The sequence below is a fragment of the Solea senegalensis genome, linkage group LG14 (genome assembly GCF_019176455.1).
Source record: "Solea senegalensis isolate Sse05_10M linkage group LG14, IFAPA_SoseM_1, whole genome shotgun sequence".
Taxonomy (NCBI): Eukaryota; Metazoa; Chordata; class Actinopteri; order Pleuronectiformes; family Soleidae; genus Solea; species Solea senegalensis.
In genome coordinates, this window is record NC_058034.1 from 170,741 (window position 1) to 193,169 (window position 22,429).

The 22,429-nt window shown below is 39.0% G+C and overlaps 2 protein-coding genes across 2 annotated transcripts; both read right to left on the minus strand.

Annotated features, from left to right (window-relative positions):
* Nucleotides 1–940: 940 nt before the first annotated feature.
* On the minus strand, nt 941–10,940 carry LOC122781171 (heparan sulfate 2-O-sulfotransferase 1-like). The gene is made up of 7 exons (XM_044044720.1): nt 10,346–10,940; nt 8,501–8,739; nt 7,582–7,667; nt 6,887–7,025; nt 5,410–5,507; nt 5,128–5,285; nt 941–2,988 (listed from the first exon to the last, which is right to left on the minus strand). Exons 1-7 carry the CDS (start codon nt 10,467–10,469, stop codon nt 2,762–2,764), a joined length of 1,071 nt encoding a protein of 356 aa, XP_043900655.1. The 5' UTR covers nt 10,470–10,940; the 3' UTR covers nt 941–2,761.
* A 378-nt stretch (nt 10,941–11,318) lies between these two features.
* Nucleotides 11,319–19,079, minus strand: LOC122780500 (claudin-18-like). The gene is made up of 5 exons (XM_044043490.1): nt 18,722–19,079; nt 14,810–14,974; nt 13,762–13,897; nt 13,556–13,669; nt 11,319–13,108 (listed from the first exon to the last, which is right to left on the minus strand). Exons 1-5 carry the CDS (start codon nt 18,939–18,941, stop codon nt 12,970–12,972), a joined length of 774 nt encoding a protein of 257 aa, XP_043899425.1. The 5' UTR covers nt 18,942–19,079; the 3' UTR covers nt 11,319–12,969.
* Between the last annotated feature and the right edge of the window lie 3,350 nt (nt 19,080–22,429).

Here is a 22,429-nt window from a genome sequence, read left to right on the forward strand (position 1 = left end):
TTGTATCCATGGCCACAGCTGACTTCAGCAGATCGTCCCATCCCAGTCTGTTATCTGAAGCTTTCAGTGGTTAAGTGTTAGACATAGTAAGATACAGAGGCAGATTATATCTATCTATCTATCTATCTATCTATCTATCTATCTATACAATTAATCACTGGTGTAAGAACTCTTTTCCAGTGTCTATCATAGCTCGATAATCACATGAAAATTGCATTTAGATTGACTCCTCTTTTTATTTATGTATGTATTTATTTACCCTCTAAATGGGACTGTTTTAGTTATATTCTATTGGTTTTGTATAATGTTTTCTTTCTTGTATGTTTGTACCCTGTACACCCGGTGCTGTTTGCTAATGGGTCTAGCCTGAGCCTTGTAGCTCAAGACAAATGTCCCAATGAGGACAATACAGTATATATCTATCTATCTTAAATCAACATGGAATATAAATCAGGAACAATTTTTGATAATTCACCATTGAATTCTGTTATTTTAATTATATATCCTCTCCCTATAACTCTTGGGCTTCAGCTAACTGCCATTTTGACACAAAAACTCAAAAAACTTGACACTTTTTAACTCAAAAATAACTTGTCTTTAAATTGTACTCTTTAAATTTTGCCTGGAGGCCAAATAATTTGCATCCAATTCTTTAATTTATGCCCAAATGATATTTCAAAGTCCAATCACATTAGCAGGCTAGCATGGGTCAAACATTAGCATTTTGCGCAGTTGGCTAGTTAGAGACTCTCAGAGCTGCTAGGTTACGATCAGTTATATAGGGTGTTAAAATCAAACAATGGATTCACAGAATTTCTAAGAGAATTTCTCAGGTAAATGAGCACAATATAATATTAATGTGAGATCTTGCAGACATTTGGCCATAACGTCATATTGTGTGCATATGAAATAATAATCATCCGGAACAAAGTCATCAATGTCAGGTTGAGGCAGGGATTGAGTACACCTTTAAACTTTTATTTTAGTGTGGTCGCAGTCTGTACAAAATTTTTTTGATTTGTGTCTTTTTTCTTTGGGTTAGGGTATTTTTGCATTTATGAGGTGACGTAGGAATAAAAGTAAAGTTACCATAGCCACAATTCCTCACATTATGTCAGCAATAATGAAAGGTACTAATTGTTCAATTTAAAAATATGGCACTGAATTTAGTTGTTACTGACTGATAAACTGTGCAAAACCTAACATAAGCCTAGCATAATTTCTACTCATTAAAACCATCAGAAAAGCAACAACATATCATAGAAACTACTATGACAACACAATGAGACGGTTTTGTATTTATGTTCAGGTCGTTCATTAAGTATTGTCGCGTAAATCAAAACAAAAAGACAGCAAATGCATTCAATAGTAATTCATCAAAATAAGAGCAAACATGATTGTAGGATGCTTGTAATATCAAAAAAATTGCATTGAAGGCACTATCAGTTCAACTTCTCTTGGTCATTCCGCTGGAAATGTTAAGCCTGCTGTGACCAAATCAAACCAAGTCTTACCCTGTATATTTGAATCTTTTCACCGTTACGTACCTCAGTTTCCTTCCTCATCAACAGGCAGTTTGGTCACGACCCACGTCACCATCTCTGTGATAAAAGTGGAGAACATCTCAGTGGGATAAAAAGGTATTCACGCACCAAAGGACGCAATGGTTCCATCAGATATCTGATGTTTGGTCCGAAATTGCATCACTGCACATGAATGCAGCTAATGTATGAACTGATTTTTTTCCAAATTTTTTTACAATTTCACCTTCTGTAATTTGTAAACATGTTACTAGTACATTGAGGAGTGTAAAAACAAAACCATGATAGTTCAGGGTTTGAGGTGTAGTTGTGAAGTATTGACACATTCTCGGAATCAGCTTGAGTAAGAACACAAGGTGAAACTGATTTTAGCCACTTACCAAAATGCTCACCTAATAAAGTCTAGGTCAAACCAAGTCTAAGATAATTTAAGAATGTGTTTGCCTCTCTATCTTTCCATTAGACAGACTTTTTCAACTGAAACTGAAGTTTGTGTTGCTTTAAAAACTGCCCAATGTCCATAGAAAAAAACCCCACACAGGCATTATTAACCCACTGCTACATCCACCGGTAAGTTTAAATGTATTATTTTGATACTGTGTTCACTGAAATCCTTTCTTTGAATTTACACAAACTTACCAAACTATGCAGCAGTAGACAAGCAGCAGTGTTAAAAACACATAGTTCATCTTTGGGCTGTGGTGTGGGAGGGTTTATGGTTTAAAAATATTCAATTTCTAGTAAGAAAAGAATGTCAACCAGTGAGATAAAGAGCTTATGTATTAATACATCATACAAACACACTTCAAAAACCTGACCATCTTTAAAAATGTTGCACTTGTTGAGGTTTTCTGCTTTTCTCTCACGGGTCCAAACTAACTCAACAACTGAGTTGGGTTTGGGTTTAGACATTGACTAAACAGTTCAGCATGACAGGAAAAATTCTTTCTCAGAGCTCAGACTGACTGTTTATGCCCATATAGGTTCCTCAGCAGCTATACAGCAATAACAATGTTTTCACACATTCCTGGAAGAAACTCCACTGTCCAGCCTGAAAAAGGCTTTTCTGTACTCAATCTACAGAAAACACTGACGCACATGAACAAAGAATCCAGCATTCATCAGTGCAATGTAGTGTTTCCCCCTGTTTCCCAGTGTATACAACTTCTAATGAGAGATTTTGTTAATGCAGCCCTTATCAGCATTTTCTGGCTCCACAATCAGTTCACTTTGGGGTAGATCTTCTCATAGAAGAAGTTCTGGCCCAGGATATAAAGTTCTCCGTCTTTTTCCCGGACGGCGTGGGCTCGCACAAACTGGAACTGCTCGAGAGCAAATTCGTAAAACTCATTTTCGAGTTTCCAGATGTCAGACTGCTGCAGCTTGGCTATCGTCTCTTTGGTGGGAGGCTTCTTCTCAGTGGTCTTTCGCAGATGGGACTTCTTTCCTGAAGAGACACACAACAGTTAAAGAGGCCATAGCATGGTCCTATCTCACTTATTTGTGAGATAAAGAGGTGTACTTACAAACATGAAATTGTTTTTATGGTCAAAAATGTCCTAGTCGCTACAACGCGCTGATGTAAATGTCCCTAACCCATACCCCTAATCCTAACCCTCTGGAAAGGCGGATGCACCACTAGCAATTATCAAAACATTGAGTAATGCTGTCGTCACAACCCCTCGCCGTTTGATCCGGAGTCTGAGCCAAAGTCAGAAGACACTGTGACAAGTGGAAGATTGCCGCAGGACGCCTGTAGCTTGGATAACGTTGTGGTTACCAAGATGATAAACACACATGCAAATGAAACACGAGCGTAGCGTGTAGCTTAGCCTGTAGCCGGCTATCGCTAATGCTAAACGACAAAACAAGCACACAAAGACAGTTTTACGGTTTGTAAAAATTGTAATATACATATTGTTGGCACTGCTTCTTCCTTTAGGTGAAGTTTGGTGCTGGGTACTGCTTTATATTGCTACTTTCAACCGTAGAAGAAGAAGAAGAAATACTCTCATTGTAGCTGCTGAGTGTATCGGTTGTATGGAGCTCAGCAGCTACAACGAGAGTAGCTGTTCTTCTTCTAAGGTTGAAAGTACGTCACCAGATGTGGACTAGGAGGCGCTACTGTTTAGGAGTGGTGAAATTCGTCAGTGACATAACTAGTCAACGGAAGTGCCGTTCCGCTTCGTAGAGCTCAGGAAAACAATCACACCCTGCGCTCTCAGCAGTAGCTAAACTGATTGTTATGGACTTTTAGGGCTTCATAAAGGAGGTAATGACGCAGATACACACCAAAACGCAGCGTTAATTGGCACTTCTGGGCTATGTCCTCTTTAAAGGCTTTTATTACAGTGGAAATGAAGCATCGATCTATGACTGTGATTCATTTAGTTTTGATCTTGGACAATATTAAGTAGAATAATCAACAGTTTCTCATTGCAAAATTGTAAGTCAACACAAGTTAGGAAAATAATACATTGGCAACCGCAGCTGAAAAAGCTACTGCATTTAGAGTAGTAGTACAGCTGCTGAAGTCAACCCCCGATGCAACAGTCTGGCAACAATAACCGCAAATACCAAACACAGATGCCACTGTGTCAGGCTACAGTAGTTGCTAACATTAAACACTGATACCAGAGCATTTAGCTACATTAGTTGCTGCCATCAAAAACAGATGCTTATGTCAAACAGATAGGCAAGACATATTGGTACTACAAGTGCAAACTGAACTGTAAAAAAACAACCCATTCAATACACAAGCGGGCGTAAACCGCAATATTTTGGTACATTAAATGTGTATATATTCTCTACAAATAGATTCTGTATGGAGTGGACTGCAACCGTGTTTATACATGACTTATTCTTTCCCATTTTCATGAACGCACCGTTAGCTGTCCAATGTAGGAATGATACGTCACACAATGTTAGGGGAGCTGGAAACAAAACGGAAGCCAAACAATATAGCGTTAGTGTTGGAGAGAACAGCTATTGGAGGAAGGAAACAAATGTTTAAGGCTGCACTGACATCTATTAAATCAGCTGTGTGGCTCCACTAGCGTCAACTGTGGCAGCAACAGAGCGAAGCTCGTCAATAAAACATGAATGCCCATTCACGGCAATGTTAAACACTGACGCAACTATGTCTGGCTACAGTGGCTGCTGACGTTGGTGTCTGGAAAGCTACTGTAGCTGAGATTGGAACAGCACCCTGCGCAACCCTCATGTGGAGGATAAAGTGGTAAAAGACAGATGGATGGATACTGGAAAGCAAAGAAATAGAGCTTTACACTGATATACTTGTCATTACGGTAGCCCCCAGGACTTCCACGGAGCGACTGTCCAGTCACAGACAAGATTCACCAATGCGTCACATGTTTGTGAGTAAGCTTCTCAGTACCGTATTCCTGAACGGTTGAATACCTCCCAGATATTGAAAGTGAGCTATCTTGGAAAAAGAGGCATAAAAGGGTAGAAGCACTCACTCACTGCACATCTTTTACTACAGCCATAAAATCTAAATAAATCCAGGCGGCCTGATTGTCATGATGTCCTCAGAGGGTTAAAGAGCAGCATGAATGCTATGTACCCGATTTGTAAAGCTCAGCAGCTCCCCTGAAGAATCGAGGCAGCGTTGCTTCCAGGATCATGATAAAATCCTCCAGCTCCTCAGTTACTCCAACCAGCAGATACTCGTTCACCAGGTTGTATTTGGCCTGTTCCAGAGCCCACCGACTGCCTGCGTTCCTGCACAGAATCATGAAAAAACTAATATTGATATTTGTGTAAGTTTCACATCATAATTTTGCAAATGAATACGAAGTGCACTCTCCTTTTATGCACTACAACACAAAAGGTGCCGTCCACTCACCAGCACTCTGACTGGTGCCCGCAGAAGAAGGGAATCTGCAGCCAGAGTTTCTCAGGGGCACAGTCAGATCCTCCTGATGACACACACTCGTCAAAGGTCTGAAAGACAAAAGCAAACATGTGCTTTTATAAACCACACACATGCAGCCATCAAACAACATTTGAACCCCATTTGAAAAGACCTCCTGACCTTCTACAGACTCGTCAGAAAGAAAAAACATTACAGTGATAAATGGAGGACTCAAGGTGTATGTGTGTTATGTGGCGTTGGCAAAGAAAGGGAACCTGGAGCGGCATTTTAAAACAGTACACGGGAGCTACGAGAGGGATTTCCCTACAAAAACGCCTTTACGTGCCACAAAAGTCCGGGACTTGAAAGCACAGCATGCCGCACGGCAGTCTATCTTCACCAAGCCGAAGAGCCAGGGTAACGCCGCAACTATTGCCTCCTATCGCGTCAGTCACATTCTTGCTAAGCACAAGAAGCCATTCAAAGACGGCGATATGGTGAAGGAAGCCTTTCTCGAGGCAGCGGATAGCCTTTTTGCCAACTTTAAAAATAGAAGAGATCGTGAAGGCCATTAAAGAAGTACAACTCTCCCGACAGGCAGAGACAGAGAAGCAGAGGCAGAGAGAGAGAGAGGGACAAGCAGAGACACAGAGAGAGAGAAGGACAGGCAGAGACAAAGAGAGACAGACAGAGAGAGAGGGCAAGGCAGTCCCTGTATATTTTGTATATTATATCTACCTGTTTTGTATCTGTTTTATTATTGTGTTTGGTTCATATTAAGGTCAGTTACACACACATTGTCCCTCATGCACACCTTACACTACTGACTGCACTGATATTCAAACTATATGTGTATAGTAGTATTACATATAGTAAGTATAGTAATTATGTAGTAAATATTTAGCTGTTCATTTCCTAAATTTGACTTTTGTTCAATAAATTACTTTGTTACTCCTTAAAGTGGTGTATCTCGCATATTTGTCATGCCTTTAGAGTCAGGGTGTGACAGAGGTTAGTTACTGCATGCTGGAAACGATGCGTGTGGGTTTGAAATGTTGACACTGGACTGGTTGATCTCGGGCCACCTCTTGACCAGATTCAATGCTCATTGACCCCAAGATCATTTGAGTTTGACACCCCTGGTATACATGCTCTCAGTATAATTGTTTTATCAACAATCTCTGCTGCTACCCGTATACATGACATCGTACTACTACTTCCTTTCACCCCAACCAGTCGTGGCAGATGCTGCACATTTTTGAGTCTGGTTCTGTCATTGAGTTCCTTCTCATGTTTTCTCTCCATCGACGCCTAGTGCCGAGCTCACTCTATGGTTTGGTTTCTCTGCTCTCTATAATGTTGAAAAAAAGTCAGTACATATGACCTCACCACAAGTCGAATCCTGCTTCCCAGCCAAGTAGTTTTTCATGTTGGCGAACAGAAATCCAGGAGAAGAAGAAAAATTTACCTTTTTGTCTCCTTGTTTTCTTCGTCGAAGGCCTGGTCTGTAGTCGTCCCCAAAACGCAGGAAGTAGTAGTAGGACACCAGCCGCTCTATTGGTTCTCGCACCACATTTATGTACATCGGTTTTCCCTTCACACCGTATCTACACATAAAGTAAATAATTCACATATGATGTACTTCTCAGTGTGAGTGACAAAAAAGAAAACAGGCAGAGAAAATACAGGAAAGATGTGTCGTTAAGGGTGCAACCACTCAGGAGTGGAAGCAGGAACCAGCTGCTAAGACAATTTTCTTCATTGAGTAACCTGTCAATTATTGTCTTGATAAAAATTAAAAACATCATATTAAATAAATTAAAAAAACATCCTCAAACATCTTGTTTTGTCCGCACAACAAAGACATTCAGTTCACTGTCTGAAAGGAACCAAGAAACCAGACCATGTTCATATTTAAGAAGCTGAAATCATTTAAAAAAGACCAAGACTAACTGAACGGGATCTCAGTCTCAAAAACCCTTGCTCTATTAGGGTAATTACCTGCGATAAGAGAAGTGATAGTGACTGGGGAGATACGAACAACAGCTATTAATCATCACTAAAGCACACGTTAGCGGTCAACACGTGTGCCTCCTTTGAGCCGCTCAGCTGTTTGTAACTAACCTGGATAGTAATGGTATTACAGAAAATGAAATGCCTTACTTTGAGAAGTCCAGATAAGCTACATGGCCGTGGTAGAAGCCAGGCTTCATCACTCGCCACGTGGTGACGTTCCTGACAAAGCGAACCTGTGGTCAAAGATAATGAAAACTAATTACAAAGAGGAAGAAAAACTGCAGGAGATGGGTCACAGAAGCACATAAAACCGCACATGACTCATAGACAGAGAAGTTAAAGGGGATCCTTGAGTTGAAGACATCTATATTTAAGTCAACTGTCCCTATTCTAAACCAGGCTGTAGTCTGCCTTTGAGACATTTCGGCGGCATTAAACATCTCCAACTCTCATTTACAAAACACAAATTATGCTAATGATACACCTGCAGTCGTGTTTTTCCAGACCTGAAAATGAAATTATTTGAAAATGCTGCATTCTCCATTTTAATTAAAATAACAAAATAATTTCAATATCATTCTTCTATGTTCAACAGCAATTTTCTTTGTAGGGTTAGGGTTAGGGTACATCTGGAAAAATGTACGTCTTTACGCTGTCATCTTTGCATTATAAGAGTTTACATTTTGATGGTATACCACTTGTTATGTCATGTGGCAATGTTCCATGTTTTAATAGATGCCATTTCTGTCATTGAAAACCTTTTAAAAACGTTTTTAGGGACATGAAAGTTTTGCACATCGACCAATTGGAGAGAGTGAAGCTGGGTGGTGCCTTGCTCAGGTACATTCCAGCCCTTGACCCGTCTTGGGATTTGAACCAGTGAACCACTGGCTACAAGCCAAATTGCTTTCCTCTTGGCCATGGGCTGCCTGAAGCCTATTATAATACTGGCATCATAAGTAAAAATGTATTATAATAAAACAGATCATGTGCTGTAATAAAAGTAATAAACACTGTTGCTCTGGTTTACTCTGCAGTGTGTGAATGCAAGGCTCCATCTTCTCACCTGGTCCTGTAAAGACATGACGGGGTTGTTTTTGGTCGTGTTGATGTGCAGGACGTGGAAGTGATTCTTCCCACACAGGTCGTAGGCGATGTTGGTGAAGGACGTGCTCGCGGTCTTGGGCACTCTGTTGTAGATGATGACCATGTCGTCTTTCTCTGCTTGCGCGGAGAAATCCCGCCCCAGGCCTTCGGTGTGACGCTGCTCGACTTCGGCCACCTCGTGTCTGGCAATGGCTCGTTCTGAAGAGGCAGAAAAATGTCAGGTTGACCTTTAATGATCAGACACACAGCTGAGTATATCCCTGCATACATATATATATGTATATGTATATATATTAATTATAAGTGAACTTCACTTTATATGATTATGAGGTCAGAGTTTTTCTCAGCTGTTGGATTTTAATGAGTAAAAAAACCACAATAAACTGCAGGTATGTCAAAAATGAACAAGTGGTTTTAAACCGAAGACCAGTGTGGCTTGTTAGCATGTCTTCATTAAGGAAAACAACAGGGTACTTGAAAACAACAACAACAACATTAAAACCAGTAATTAAGCTTTTAATTACACTTTTGACAGGTGGCATAATTAAAAGTTTTCTGGCTTCTCTTCTGCTCCACATTGCTAATTAAACTCTTTACAGGAGAATCTCTGGTGTCACTTCTTTCAGTCTTTCAGTGTCTGGCACCACGAGGTAACACAATACTAATGATACTTCAATGATATACAATAACTTGCTGTCATAAAGCAGTGGACATCATGTGTCTTTTCAGACTGGCTGTATGTTCATTTAAAAGTTCATCAAGCAGACACTTTAAAAACAAACATTTCCATGCAAGAGGGACAACACTAACTAACTTACTAATAGTCTGCCTCTGTAGCTCTCAGTACCAAAGCAGTGCAACTTACAACATCAGTGAGTTGGGATGTGTTAAAATGTGGAGCTTTACAGTATTTGGAGACACACTGTGCCATTTATAAAACCTTTCTTTTATTTGACTTAGTTTCAGGTATATTTTCAGTCTGTCAAACAAACAAAGTCATGTGATGTCCAGAGCTCTAGAAGGGTTTTCCTATGACTGATGCAATGTACAGAAATCAGTGCAGCTGAGGGCCGATATAAAGTATATTATAATATATGATTTATTTTTGCTCCCTGTGTGTGGGTTTTTTTTCTCTGGTTTCTCCAGCTTCCTCCCCCAGTCCAAAAACATGCAATATGGGGATTAGGTAAATTGGTCACTCTAAATCAGTGATTCTCAATTATTTTCTGTCATCCACTGTATGAGTTGTACTGCGCTGCCTCTGTTGTGTCTGCAATCCAGAGCCCTTCTATATTATATAACTATTACCTAATATTTTTACTTTCAATATAAATATAATATAAACTAATAAACTAACACAGGCTCAGCTAGTTTCTGAGGACAAAAATGTGATAAGTAAATAATAAAATTACCTAAATACAAAAGTACAACCATGCCCTCTCCTGGCAATCTTTGAAGTGCCAGCCAAATATACTCTTTATAGTGCTAAAGACAGGGATATTTTTGACTTGATCTCTCTTTTGGCACATTGCAGAATTCTTCTAGCATGCAAATGCCTTACCCTCTCAGTCTAATTTTACAAATGAATTACTCTATTTATAGCTTGTTGTGCAACTACTTGGCAAGTATCCTGATGACGTTTGTGTTCATTTAAATAATCCATACTCAGTGAGAGATTTGCTCTTGTTTGGGTGTCAAACCTCATAGATAACATCACCAAACACATCTCAAACATTTACACACATTACGTTACCATAGCAACACAAAGTTGTGATTTCATGTTTACAAAGTTTTTTTTTCTTACCCAGTTTTGTTCGTGACTCTTCCAGATTCTGGATCTGGTTCTCGATGAACAGCATCGCTACTGCAAACAACAACACCGCCACAAGCTGCGTCTTTGGCGGCATCATGATCCTTAAAAGACCCATCAATCAATCAAGTCAACAAGTCATTGAATCAATCGGCCAAGTGGATCACACCGCGGACAGTGGCGTGTCCCGGGTGCTAACGGCTAAATCAGTGGCGCAGCTGCTCAGTTTTCCTTGGTTGACTTAAACTTGACTCAGCTTTAGTTTAATTAAAGAACTCAAACTAACGTTAGCTGTTTCGCGCCATCGGTGTTGACAGGAATTAACTCCGCGTTAGCCAAACAAATTCGTACGAGCTAGCTTTTCCAATGACATCATGGAGCCACGTAAAGCCCCTGCACACGCCTTTTAAACATGAAGACTGCGGTCACTGTGAGTCTTTGAATCCACACGCACTCCACGAATGTTCATCCACTTCCACTGATGAGATAAAAGTGAAATAAAAACAGTAAAAGCGACTTTAAACAACCGTTGTTAGCTGTGGAGCAGCAGCTGTGTGCTACCACAGCTAAACACCGTCACTCTGCCTTTACTGTGGGATCTAACAACCAGTGGTAAAGATGCACGGCGCCATCTGCTGGACCGGAGGGTGTTACTACAAAATAAAAAGGATATATCAAATTAAAATGTATGTGTGCAACTGTATAATAATAATAATAATAATAACGATGATGATTGTCAATAATCGTTATTGTTATTACTATTATTATTATTATTATTATTATTATTAACAGTAAGATTAAAAGACTAGTTATTATAGACAGGTCTCACTAGCCACTTTTTAAGGTACAGAGGTAGTTTAACTCAGCGTCTCTTAGCCACTAGGTGGAGCTATAGGTCTAAGAAACAACACAACACAACTTTATTTATCTCTATGGGGCAATTATAGATGTACAATCAGATACATAGTTATGTGAATCAGATGAATAGTTCAGACAACTGAACTTTTTTTAATGACAAATCAAAAGAAAAAGCACACGATTACACCTAGTACATAAGAGTATATAACAGTAGTCGGTAGCAGGATTTCACTGCACATTGTACTGTGTATGATTGCATATGTATCTTAATCTAAATCTTAGAAGAAAATTTTGAACATGTAATCATTAATTTATTTCAGCTAAACATTTAATTGTGGTTTCATGACTGATGTGGAACAGCAAAATTAATTATAATGCAACACTGCATCTGATTATCTGTGATGCATCTAAAAAATATCTATGTATTTCCAAAAGCAACACTATTATTTATTTGAACTGTTGAGTTGTGAGCCAAAATACTGATAATGTAGTATTGACATATCCTGCATATTCACTGTAACACCACATGTAATTTAAACAATACATACATATAAAACAAATATTTAATTTTCTACAATCTGTAAGACAATTGGTGAATTATTCGCTCTCTCTTTTGGTGCAATCAAATGTCCACTTACATGCCTTTAATGTTCTTATCAATAAAAGTGTCTTCAAGTGCCCTGGGAAATTTAAACATACGCCACAAGGATTGAAAACTGTGTCTCTGTACAGACGAGTGAACCAGATTCACATGAGATTCATTCAGTTAAACAAAGCAATGTGCTAACTCAATACTGTATTTATCGTGTGAAGGCTGTAGGGCCGGAGATAACAGGCACGAACCACAGATAAACTGATGACTGCTGCATCCAGTAATAGGATAAACAACACAATCAACATCATGGATGTGTGTTAAATTTGTTAAGAAGGTTATGTTTTTCTGTTTGTCTGTCTGTGTGGTTGTTACCAGGATTACATAAAGTCTTCCCGACACCTGGCAAAAGGGTGGGCTAAAGTGGCTCTAATTTAAAGATAAGCATACAGGAATAACTTTTCACTTCATGTAAAATTGTAAATAGGGCATTTTCTTTCTTAGTTTTTGTGAAATTTTGGACTTTTTCCAAGAATGTTGGCATATAAAGTGATAATATCAATGAATAGGCTGGTGAACGTGTCTATGCTCTTGGAGCACTTTGTTTCAGACTGAGTTATAGTAACTTGTAACAACTTAATTGATTCATTCATCTTTTTTAACATTTCCCTCCACTCGTTCAATATGTGTGAAATCATCTTTCAATTATTTGAATTATGTATACTACATAGTCTCGAAAAGAAAATAAATCCATAAATCAACCTGATCTAGAAAAGCTAGGGGTTGTATTCTATTCATTATATAGAGAGTATTTAATGTGCATTTCATATAGTATACAAAGGCAGTATATCACAACAGTTATGCAAGTAAAAATCTTGGCTAAAAACTGATGCTAACCTTTATTATAAAGATAAAGAAAGACAAGAACTGCAAATGAAAATGTTTAGTGCAGGGTTCAAGAGGTTAATAATTCACACCCTTCATTAACTACCTACATACAAGGTAAAACACAGAGAAAAAAACCTTGTATCCACTTAAGCTAACTTAACTGTTAGGTTTGCTAGTTACTTTTTAAACGATCACAATGATATTTGTGTACATGGAGATAACTCTAATTTCTTATACATCATGATACAGAATTTGTATGTCAAAAATAGATAATAATAAGCTACACATAATCAACTCTCTGGTTTGACTGTCTTCCCTCCACACTCTGAGCCTTGTGTGAATCATTAAAGACTGGACGGGGTCTGGTGTCGTACTTGTAGGCCTGTTGAGACGCAGCTTTGTAGGCCATTCCATTGTAGCTGAGGAATAATGAAGGACAGAGGGATGAACAAAGATGAAGAGTCTGACCTCATCATCCCTACACGTTAATATGTGAACATTACAGAATATGAGTGAAAACATGTGTGACCAGGAAGGAATACAGACCACTGTATTTTGTTTTGCAAGCAGCCTTCTCAGCATTTGCAACTATAAAGGACACCAAAAGACTCATCTGCATTTTGCTGAGTATGTGCCTTTACATTTTAAAGGAGCTAAGGTTTTTACAACCACACAGAATAAACAAAATATCCGGGACTTTTATGTATTGTTGTCATGCATGATTTCTGTCTTTCAATGTAGTGGCCGTCGCTCTATTGAGCAGCTTCTTACCTTCTGTCACTTTGCTGCTATCATCAAAAGTACCTACAACTACTCTTAAAGGTCACAACAGTTCACAGATTGCATCCTTAACTGACTGAACATACCGCTCATTCTTCTCTGGAGTCATTCCACGACACGCCAGGCTCATCATGATGCCGCCAATGACCAATATGGCACCACCAATCCAGCCCACGAAAAGAGCCGGGCCAAACGTATATCTGAACGGAAAAACAAATGACTGAAACAGCTGCAGAAATAATAATAAAATAAAAAAGAAATTATTAAATGTGGACATGTATATCATGTTTACCTCGGAGTCAGACCTGCTGAGAGTCCACCAATGCCTGTTCCTCCATAAATGTTGAACTCCTCAGTGTACGTTGTGAAGCGAAAACTTTGCACTATCAAGTTAGCAAAGGCTGAGACTCCAGCGATGCCACAGATACCTAAAATTTAACAAATAAATCACAGATTTAGGCCCAGGCCACACCTTGGTGAGTATTTATTTGTTTATTAGAAAAAAAAAATGCGTTTTCAGGCCTCTGGAAGCATACTACATTTATATTTTGGAAAATTCTTGCTGTGTTGTTTGCCTTCTGCAAACAGTTAGTGACGTTTTGTCTGTCACTTCTCTTCTGAGAATTGTGTTCATAATGACTCGGCCCTTAAAGTGACAGTTATATATTGTAGTGATTTTTGTGTTTTTATGTGGCTGAAAACGTTTTGGAGAACTGTGCCTGGGTTTGGACAGGATTTTTTTGTCACAGCCCCTGGTCTTTGGAATTTTTGTTTTCTGTTTTCTTTAACCTTGTTTGTTTTTTTTTAGTTCATTGCGTCTTGTTTTTTCTTTTTAGTTCATTGCGTCTTGTTTCTTGTTCCATGCTTTTATTTAGAAGTTTTTCTGTGTGTTCCTTTTCACGTTTTCTTCATCCGGTCTTCTCTTAAAATTCTCTGCCCTGCCTTAACCTGTTTCACCTGGGTTTGAGTGTCCCTGCCTCCCTGGTGTTTAAGTCTCTGTGCTGCCCAGTATATCCGGTAGTTAATTTGTTGGTTTCACTTCGTTTTAGTCCAGTCTATTGCTGTGTTTTTTCATGCATTCCCTGTCCTGTTTCTCATGTTTCTACTCCCTGTGTTTGAAGATATTTCTCTGGTTGAGTTTTTCTTTTTGCCTGTTTGCCAGTTTGTTTTATTAAAGACATGCATTTGGGTCGCTTCATTCTGTCATGACGCATTAAAATGGAGGACCCAAATGCTAAATCTCGGGGTTGTGAGTCGGGCGAAGAAAACCTCTGAGTTGCCTATGCCTTACAGTACAATGGTTTAACTGCAACAACTTTTTGAACAAATACAAACAAGACCTGCAACGAGAAACATGATCCCGGCCGTCAGAGTCATTATGGCTTTCATTTTGTCCTCCATGTTCCCCATTTTCAAGCACTTCAGTGAAAATATGCCGATCAAACAGCCAATTGCTGCGAGGATGATGCCGACAATCATCAAGGCCCGGACGGCCTGGAGCAGAGCTGAAAGTATAGAAGGTTAGAAATTCCTCATTAGAAACATTCTGTGCTTGAAGTTGCAGTTTTTCAGTAGCAGTTGGATTTTCAAAGTTCCAGAATGTATGAGTCAAAGCTGTTGTCACATAAATTCTGCAGCACAATTCTATGTTTGTGTGTGTCCCTCACCAAATGCAGGGAGAGGACATTTTCTTTTACATTACATGTGATTTAGCAGACACTTTTATCCAAAGCAACTTACAAGCGAATTGAGTACAATCAGACACGGGTGGAGTCGAACTTGTGACCACAATGTCTTTTGCACACAGGGTACCGGTCTTAACCACTGATCCACTCAATTCAATTCAATTCAATTTTATTTGTATAGCGCCAAATCATAACATACATTATCTCAAGGCACTGTACATAGACAACATCAAAGAGAGCAGAGACCCCCAACAGTTCACACAATGAGCAAGCACTAGGCGTCAGTGGAGAGAAAAAACTCCCTCTTAACAGGAAGAAATCTCTGACAGAACCAGGCTCAGAGATGTGCGGTCATCTGCCTCGACCGGTTGGGGTGAAAGGAAAAATGGGGGATAGTGGAGAGGTGGGGGACAGAAAATGGGGGGAGAGAAAGGACAAGAGGGAGATGAGGGAGAGACAGAAGAGAGAGAGGGAGACCAGCAGCAGATACACAACAACTGTATCAGGTTACAAATTTATACAGTTACTGATATCGACTTTTTAATTTACAAAATAATAATAATGGTGACGATGAGCGTAGCCTCGGAAACTGGATCTTGATCCTGCAACCTGCATGATGAGAATACAGAGAGAGAGAGAGGGAAGGAAGGAAAGACACAAACTAGGGAGAGAAAGAGACAAGGTTAATGACATATAAAAAGTCATAATCAAATGCTGAGTGTGAGAGAGTGAATGTGCGTGTACCACCGGAAAATCCCCCAGCAGTTTAGTTCTATAGCAGCATAACTAAGAGATGGTTTAGGTTTCCCTGAACCAGCTCTAACTATAAGCTTTATCAAAAAGGAAAGTTTTAAGTTTAACTTTAAATACAGAGAGAGTGTCCGCCTCCCGAACTATCATTGGAAGCTGGTTCCACAGGAGAGGAGCCTGGTAGCTAAAGGCTCTGCCTCCCATTCTACTCTTACAGACTCTGGGAACCACAAGTAAACCTGTATTTTGTGACCTAAGTGGTCTATTAGGATGATAGGGTAAGACTAGGTCTTTCAGGTATGAAGGGGCCTGACCATTAAGTGCTTTGTACGTGAGGAGGAGGATTTTAAATTTAATTCTAAACTGTATGGGGAGCCAGTGTAGAGAAGCTAACACTGGAGTTATGTGGTCTCTCTTTCTAGTTCCTGTCAGAACTCGTGCTGCAGCATTTTGAATTAACTGAAGGATTCTAACAGACTTGTTAGAACATCCTGCTAATAAGGAGTTACAGTAATCTAATCTAGATGTAACAAAAGCATGAACTAGTTTTTCAGCATCCTGTAAAGACAGAATGTTTCTAATTTTCATAATGGAAAAAATGGAAAATACCCGATGAAAGAAAGTAAAAATGTTTTTTTGAATCAGTTGAATCAAAGCCATACTCACACTGTTGTAGCATGACAAAGATTTTAACAATTATAGGAAAAAGAGAATTGTGTGTTGATATTGCGACAAATCAGTCAATTCCAAACGTCATTTCTCGGTTGGTGAGATGTCATCAAGAGAACTACGACGTGGGTGAATTAGAATCTACGCAGAAGTAAATCAATGTTTTTTGCAGTGTGAAGTTTAAAAATGCAGTGAAACATGCAGCAGGTCAAAGGTTGTCAGGAGAGAAGGCAGTCTCTAATTTGTCCTGAGGACAGTTTACTCATGCTAGGAGTGAAACTATATCAGTTCAAAAACTACCTACAGCCCCTATGAATGGGCCTGGTATGAAATGCGTTACATTCAGTTATACTACTCTTTGTATTTGTTGTTTTTGTAAATTGATGATTTTCAAAATCAACTTAAAAGAAACAATCTTCTATCACACAAGACTATAATCTATAAATCTTTATGAAACAAGCCACCGTTTTTTTTTATCCTAACCCTAACCCACTCCAATATTCCACACACATTGTCTAAATTTTTAATAAACTGAGAACATTAATATAAAACTTATCAGCAAGGATCTACTAATCTTAATTTGAACCATTCCATATAAAAGCATAAATAAAGTTTAAACACTGATGAAGTAGAAAAATACTTTTTTCTAGTGCTTAAGTGTTATTATTTTAGGATTAAATAATAATTTCATAATAGTGTAACACCATTTTCTTAGCAATGGCAAATCATTCTTACTCAAAAGAAGATGCAATTATGTATTTTTCATTCAAGCAGTGGCAAAAAAATAAATAAATCAAGTCACGATGTAATAATAATAAAAAAAAACACATTGAGTCTTACTGGCGTCCTTCTGTGGCCGGAGATATTGTACCTGTATTATTCTGCAGTTAAGCCTTTAAAACCCTGCACACAATGTGCTCCACACTGCACTCGGCTGTTAAGTACAGATTGTAGAAATGTACTTTACATTGTGTGACACTCCACTAAAGCTTGTGCTTGCTCAGCTAAGCTTTGGACGTTTCATCAAATTTCCATCTGATTCCAGAGACACCATCTTTTCTGCAGTCGACTGCACTTTCATGCAGCGAGGAGGGAAAACGGGGGGGAATCTGCCCTAAAACCCTCCCAAATATTCCAAAGTGCCTCCCATGGTCTTATGGAAAAAACATTCTAATCCGAACCTGCTGAAAAACATTCAACAGTCACTGTCGATATTAAAAACTCTTGTGAACTGACAACATGAATCCAATTAACTGAATAATTGAGAAGGCATTTTAGATTTTAACCCATTCAAAAAAAGTTCATTCATGAAATGGCTGATTTGCAGGTGCAGCCAAGTTTAAGCCACGACATGGAAAAGGCTACTTATTGTTTTTGTCTGTTTTGGAAAATGATGGGGGGCATGGTAAAATTTGTTTCTCATATTTTTTTATCCTCAGGAAAGCAATAGACCAAAATAGTTCACTGCTCTTTAGCCAGGTTTAACTCAGAGTCACGACTGACTTGGACATGAATCCGGTATGCTAAAACACTGAGGACGCCATTTTAGATGTCCCGTTCAAACAAAAGCAGCCTTCAAAGTCAAGAGACTTGAAATGGGTCACATTTCACGTCATAAAGTCACAGCTTTAGGTCATCATGAAGTATTAGCTTTAGAGATGAACAAGCTCCTTATCTTGTCAACTTCAATCGTCTTTGCTCCAGTTTTGAGAAACGATGATGAATGTGATCATTCATTTGTGTCTCATTACTGTCATCATCGAGGAAACACGGGCCCAAAATGTCCAATCGTCTCTACTCGATGAATCATAATTAACTTGAAACTGGCACTCCAATGATTAGGTAAATTGGACACCCTAAATTGACCATAGGAGTGAGTGTGAGAGTGAATGGTTGTTTGTCTCTAGCTGTGTGTGGCCCTGCGATGGACTGGCGAACCGTCCAGGGTGTACCCCGCCTATCGCCCGATGTAGCTGAGATTGGCACAGCACCCCCCGTGACCCTCTGGTGGAGATTAAAGCGGTAGATGATGACTGACTGACTGACTGACTGGCTCTCCAATGACAAAAAAAGAAACTTGATGCTAATTTTCTGTTTAATTCCACCCACAAATTAACATAAATTTAGCTAAAACTGAATAGAACCTACCTGGCAACCCCAGAATGGTATAATAAGGTCGGCACTCAGTTAGGCCGGAGCTCTGCCGGACGCATGACCTCCACAGGCCTGAGTACGAGTACACGGCCGTCACAATGCTGTCGGAGAGGTCCTCTGTGGCCCATTGGTCCATTGCTGTGGCAGCGATGATTCCCACCAACCCTATCAAACTCAGGATGAGGCCCAGCACCTGACAGAGCGTGACGGCCATGATGCTGTGTGAAAGTCTGCGTCTCCTCTGTGCCGTGGCTGTGTGTGCGAACGTGAATGCGATATCAGCGGGTGTGAAGTCTAGATGGAGTTTGTTTGCTCATAGCCCAGTCATGTACTTAAGAGGCTGGGTGGAGCCCATTAGTATCAGTATCAGTGTTGGTAACATGAACATGATGTGGTTCTGTGACTGACAACCAATTTGATTTTATCAAGCGGTATCAAGTGTTCAACCTTTTTACTCCTGAGAGCTACTTTGACAAAATAAAAATGGTTGATATACTTATTTTTCCTCCAAGCTCTTTTCAAACCAAACTAAGTGAATGAGCTTGAAGGGGAGATTGGGTGACAATGTAAGCAGGTTTATATTCGATTATTGAAACCTTTGCCGAGCTACCCCCTCTGTTACAACAACTATCCTCATGTCCTCTTTCACCACATCCATGAACCTTCTCTGTGATCTTCCTCTTTTCCTCCTGCTCTCCTCTGTATGTGACCGAACCATCTCGACCCTGACTCTCTTACTTCATTTCCAAACCGTTCAACATGAGCTGTCCCTCAAATATGCTCACTGTCCACTCCTGGTCACTCCCTTGTGTCTTTTAGACAGTGCCACTGTCTCCAAGCTATACGTCATCAACTCAGCAGGTCTCATTACTGTCTTGTCAACCTTCCTTTCATTTTTGCTGCTGTGCTTCTGTCACACATCAGCCCCCTGCCAGTGATCCGCACATTGTGCCCCTTCATGTTTCTACAGCAGTTTAAAAGGAAAGCCAGCCCAAGCGTGCGTTTGGTGTTTTGAAGCAGAAGCTTACTCCACAAATGAAGACGGGCAACATCCTTTCTGGTATGTGATGGCCACCGTATGTTCCCAGTGGAGGAGCGAAGTCCTCGGTTTGCTACAGTCTTCAGTCTCACCATGACATACTTACATTACCTATTTGCCACCAACTCCACCAAATCCTCTCCACATTTAGCCTCAAATACTTAAAAATCTAATGATCATTGGCAGTATGTTAAAAACAAACACAATCTAGTTGAAAATACATTCCTTATCGAACTCGAACTGAGAATGAAGTTTATTTGAGTGGGAATGCTAAGCTAGAAAGACCAGCTTTGTTATAACCAGTAGCTTTTAGTAGTATTTTTGATCATTATTATATTATTAATTGTTAAATCTTATCTCCAGATTATTAAGCACTTTTAGGATAGAGGCACTCTGTTCTAAGCCCCTCCCACCAGATGAACGTAGAAAGACACAGGTCATTTCATATGTGACTGATGTTGTTCCACCCACAATGACACGTTTCTTTTTGCCTTTTTAAGTTTCTTTGCGGTGTAGGCAGTTGTTACCAATGTTGCAAGAGTGACCTTTCCACTGAAATGACAATGTACATGCAGCTGCTCAGTAGTGCGGCCAACAGGAGGCACTCTCTCGTTCTCCGTCTCTCTGAACTCTGAAGTCTCATGTCAGATTTCTCCAGGTCTGGAAAAAGAGTTCAGAGAAAGAGCAGAAGTATAGTTCACAGTATTAGGCTAAAAGGTTATTATGGGATTATTGATCAATAACAACAAAAATGTGCTGTCGACCCCAGCTTCAGGTCAGCTGTGAAGACATCAGGGTTCAATTATCTGGAATATTCCAGATATTTATTGGTATAATTGTGTAATCAGTAGATGGACGTAAAGGAGATGTAAAATATCTCTCACACCCTGCAGATAATTGCTGTAATAGTCTCATTACACTGTGATGTAAATATAATATCCATAACATCCATCCTGAAATATAAACACATTTTAAAGCTTTATTCAGCTTTAATGCAGACATTAGCTCTACTTTCAAGATTTACTAAGGTTACATTGAATGTTTTTCTGCACAAATCATGAGTGTTTAACATTCACAGAATTAATAGAGCCCTGTGTTGTTAATCTGTACTTAAACTGTAACTCAGCACTCAAAATCTGTGGCACCAACAGCCAGACAGGAACAAAGTAAACACTGATATGATTGTAATGAACTGAAACCAATTTGATTACAGCTGATACAAGGGGAACATGAGCGTGAGCGGGAGAGAGAGACAAGGACGGAAGCGAAACTGAGTTAGTGATTTGTTTGGTGTAAAAACACAAACTTACTCTCGCATAAACATTGTGTTGTAGTTGTACAACCTTGTCCCATTCCATGCAAAACTCCTATTTGGTCAAAAACCAAAACAATTATTCAACAATAGTCTAAATATTTTAAACAGTATTAATCCATTTGTAGATGCTAATGATCAAGTTATTATTTAGTTAGTTCAAAAAATGGTTGGATACATTTTAAATGTACTTGATTTGGTAAAATGCTAAAATTATAAAGTTAATTTTAACTACATTAAGTTATATGAAGACAATTTCATTTTCAGTTCTTAAAAAAATACCCATCATTTCTATACATTTTAACAATTTTTTGCACTGTAAACCTGAACTGTAACATAAAGGTGATTTAAAATTCAGCTAACATTAACTTTTAATTTAATAAACCTGTTCATATTTGATTAATATGAATGTTTTTCATAGTAAGGAACCACTACTTAAAACAATGAATGCATAGGTATTTAAAAGTCAATAACTTTTTCAACACATTTCTGTCTTATTTTGACAGAAAAAAATCAACAGCATGTCTAAATAAGATACAATGTGTAGCGATCAATAAGTTTAGATACTGTAATATTTTTTGTAATATCCTTAACTTTAAATGCAACAAGTGCATGACTACTCATGACTACTTTAAAGCACTTAATGCATTGTAATGTCAGTGTTTTTATATTTGTGTTTTATGTACATTTTTTAATTGTTCGTTTGTTAGAGGAGAATCATATCTGATGCTGTTGTCAATGAAAATGAAGACTTTCTACTCCAAAAACTGAAATTAGTAAGTCATTAAGGCTCTTATGGGACATGATCATCCTGCCATGAAAGGTTATACTATGTTTCAGGTCACGCGTTGTGCAGTAAATCACAGTATCAGTTACGCAGGTAACACACCTTGATTTAATCACAGTCGGAATAACAGTAGCCTGCTAATGTTTTTCTGTCTGCTGAACAAACCCATTTGTCCGTCAACTGACTGAACCTTAAGCAAACAACTGTTCCAGCAACTGTTTACGGACAGTGAGTCGCCCACAGACCTGCGTTCAAAAAAAGACAAGTGAACGGACACTGAAACGAGACACTCTGTTTTGTAAGAATTCACACAAATGGAACATTTTCGGAAAATGTCATGATGAAATATTGAGTGATATTTGCAGTACAATAATTCCATAGTTATTCCTTTTTTGATAGTTTGACTTTTTCATTGATAATATTTCTCCAGTAAGGAGCAATCCATTCAGAACATGCTACAGTCAGTGAGTCTAATAATCACCTTTGTTTTAGTCTCCAACCCAATAATTCTGTGGCACTTTTGGTTTATCTTTATTCATAGTCTATAATCTTATGTTGTTTTTT

What these genes read in the sequence shown, in the direction of transcription:
- LOC122781171 (XM_044044720.1), bottom strand. Translation starts at nt 10,469, where the DNA reads ATGGGTCTTTTAAGGATCATGATGCCGCCAAAGACGCAGCTTGTGGCG. An exon ending in GCTTATCTGGACTTCTCAAA is followed by an intron (nt 7,026 to 7,581) that starts GTAAGGCATTTC and finishes CTTTATGTGTAG; the next exon opens with ATACGGTGTGAAGGGAAAAC. An exon ending in TGCTGAGCTTTACAAATCGG is followed by an intron (nt 2,989 to 5,127) that starts GTACATAGCATT and finishes GTGTCTCTTCAG; the next exon opens with GAAAGAAGTCCCATCTGCGA.
- LOC122780500 (XM_044043490.1), bottom strand. Translation starts at nt 18,941, where the DNA reads ATGGCCGTCACGCTCTGTCAGGTGCTGGGCCTCATCCTGAGTTTGATA. An exon ending in TACCATTCTGGGGTTGCCAG is followed by an intron (nt 14,975 to 18,721) that starts GTAGGTTCTATT and finishes CTATACTTTCAG; the next exon opens with CTCTGCTCCAGGCCGTCCGG. An exon ending in GATCATGTTTCTCGTTGCAG is followed by an intron (nt 13,898 to 14,809) that starts GTCTTGTTTGTA and finishes GTTAAATTTTAG; the next exon opens with GTATCTGTGGCATCGCTGGA.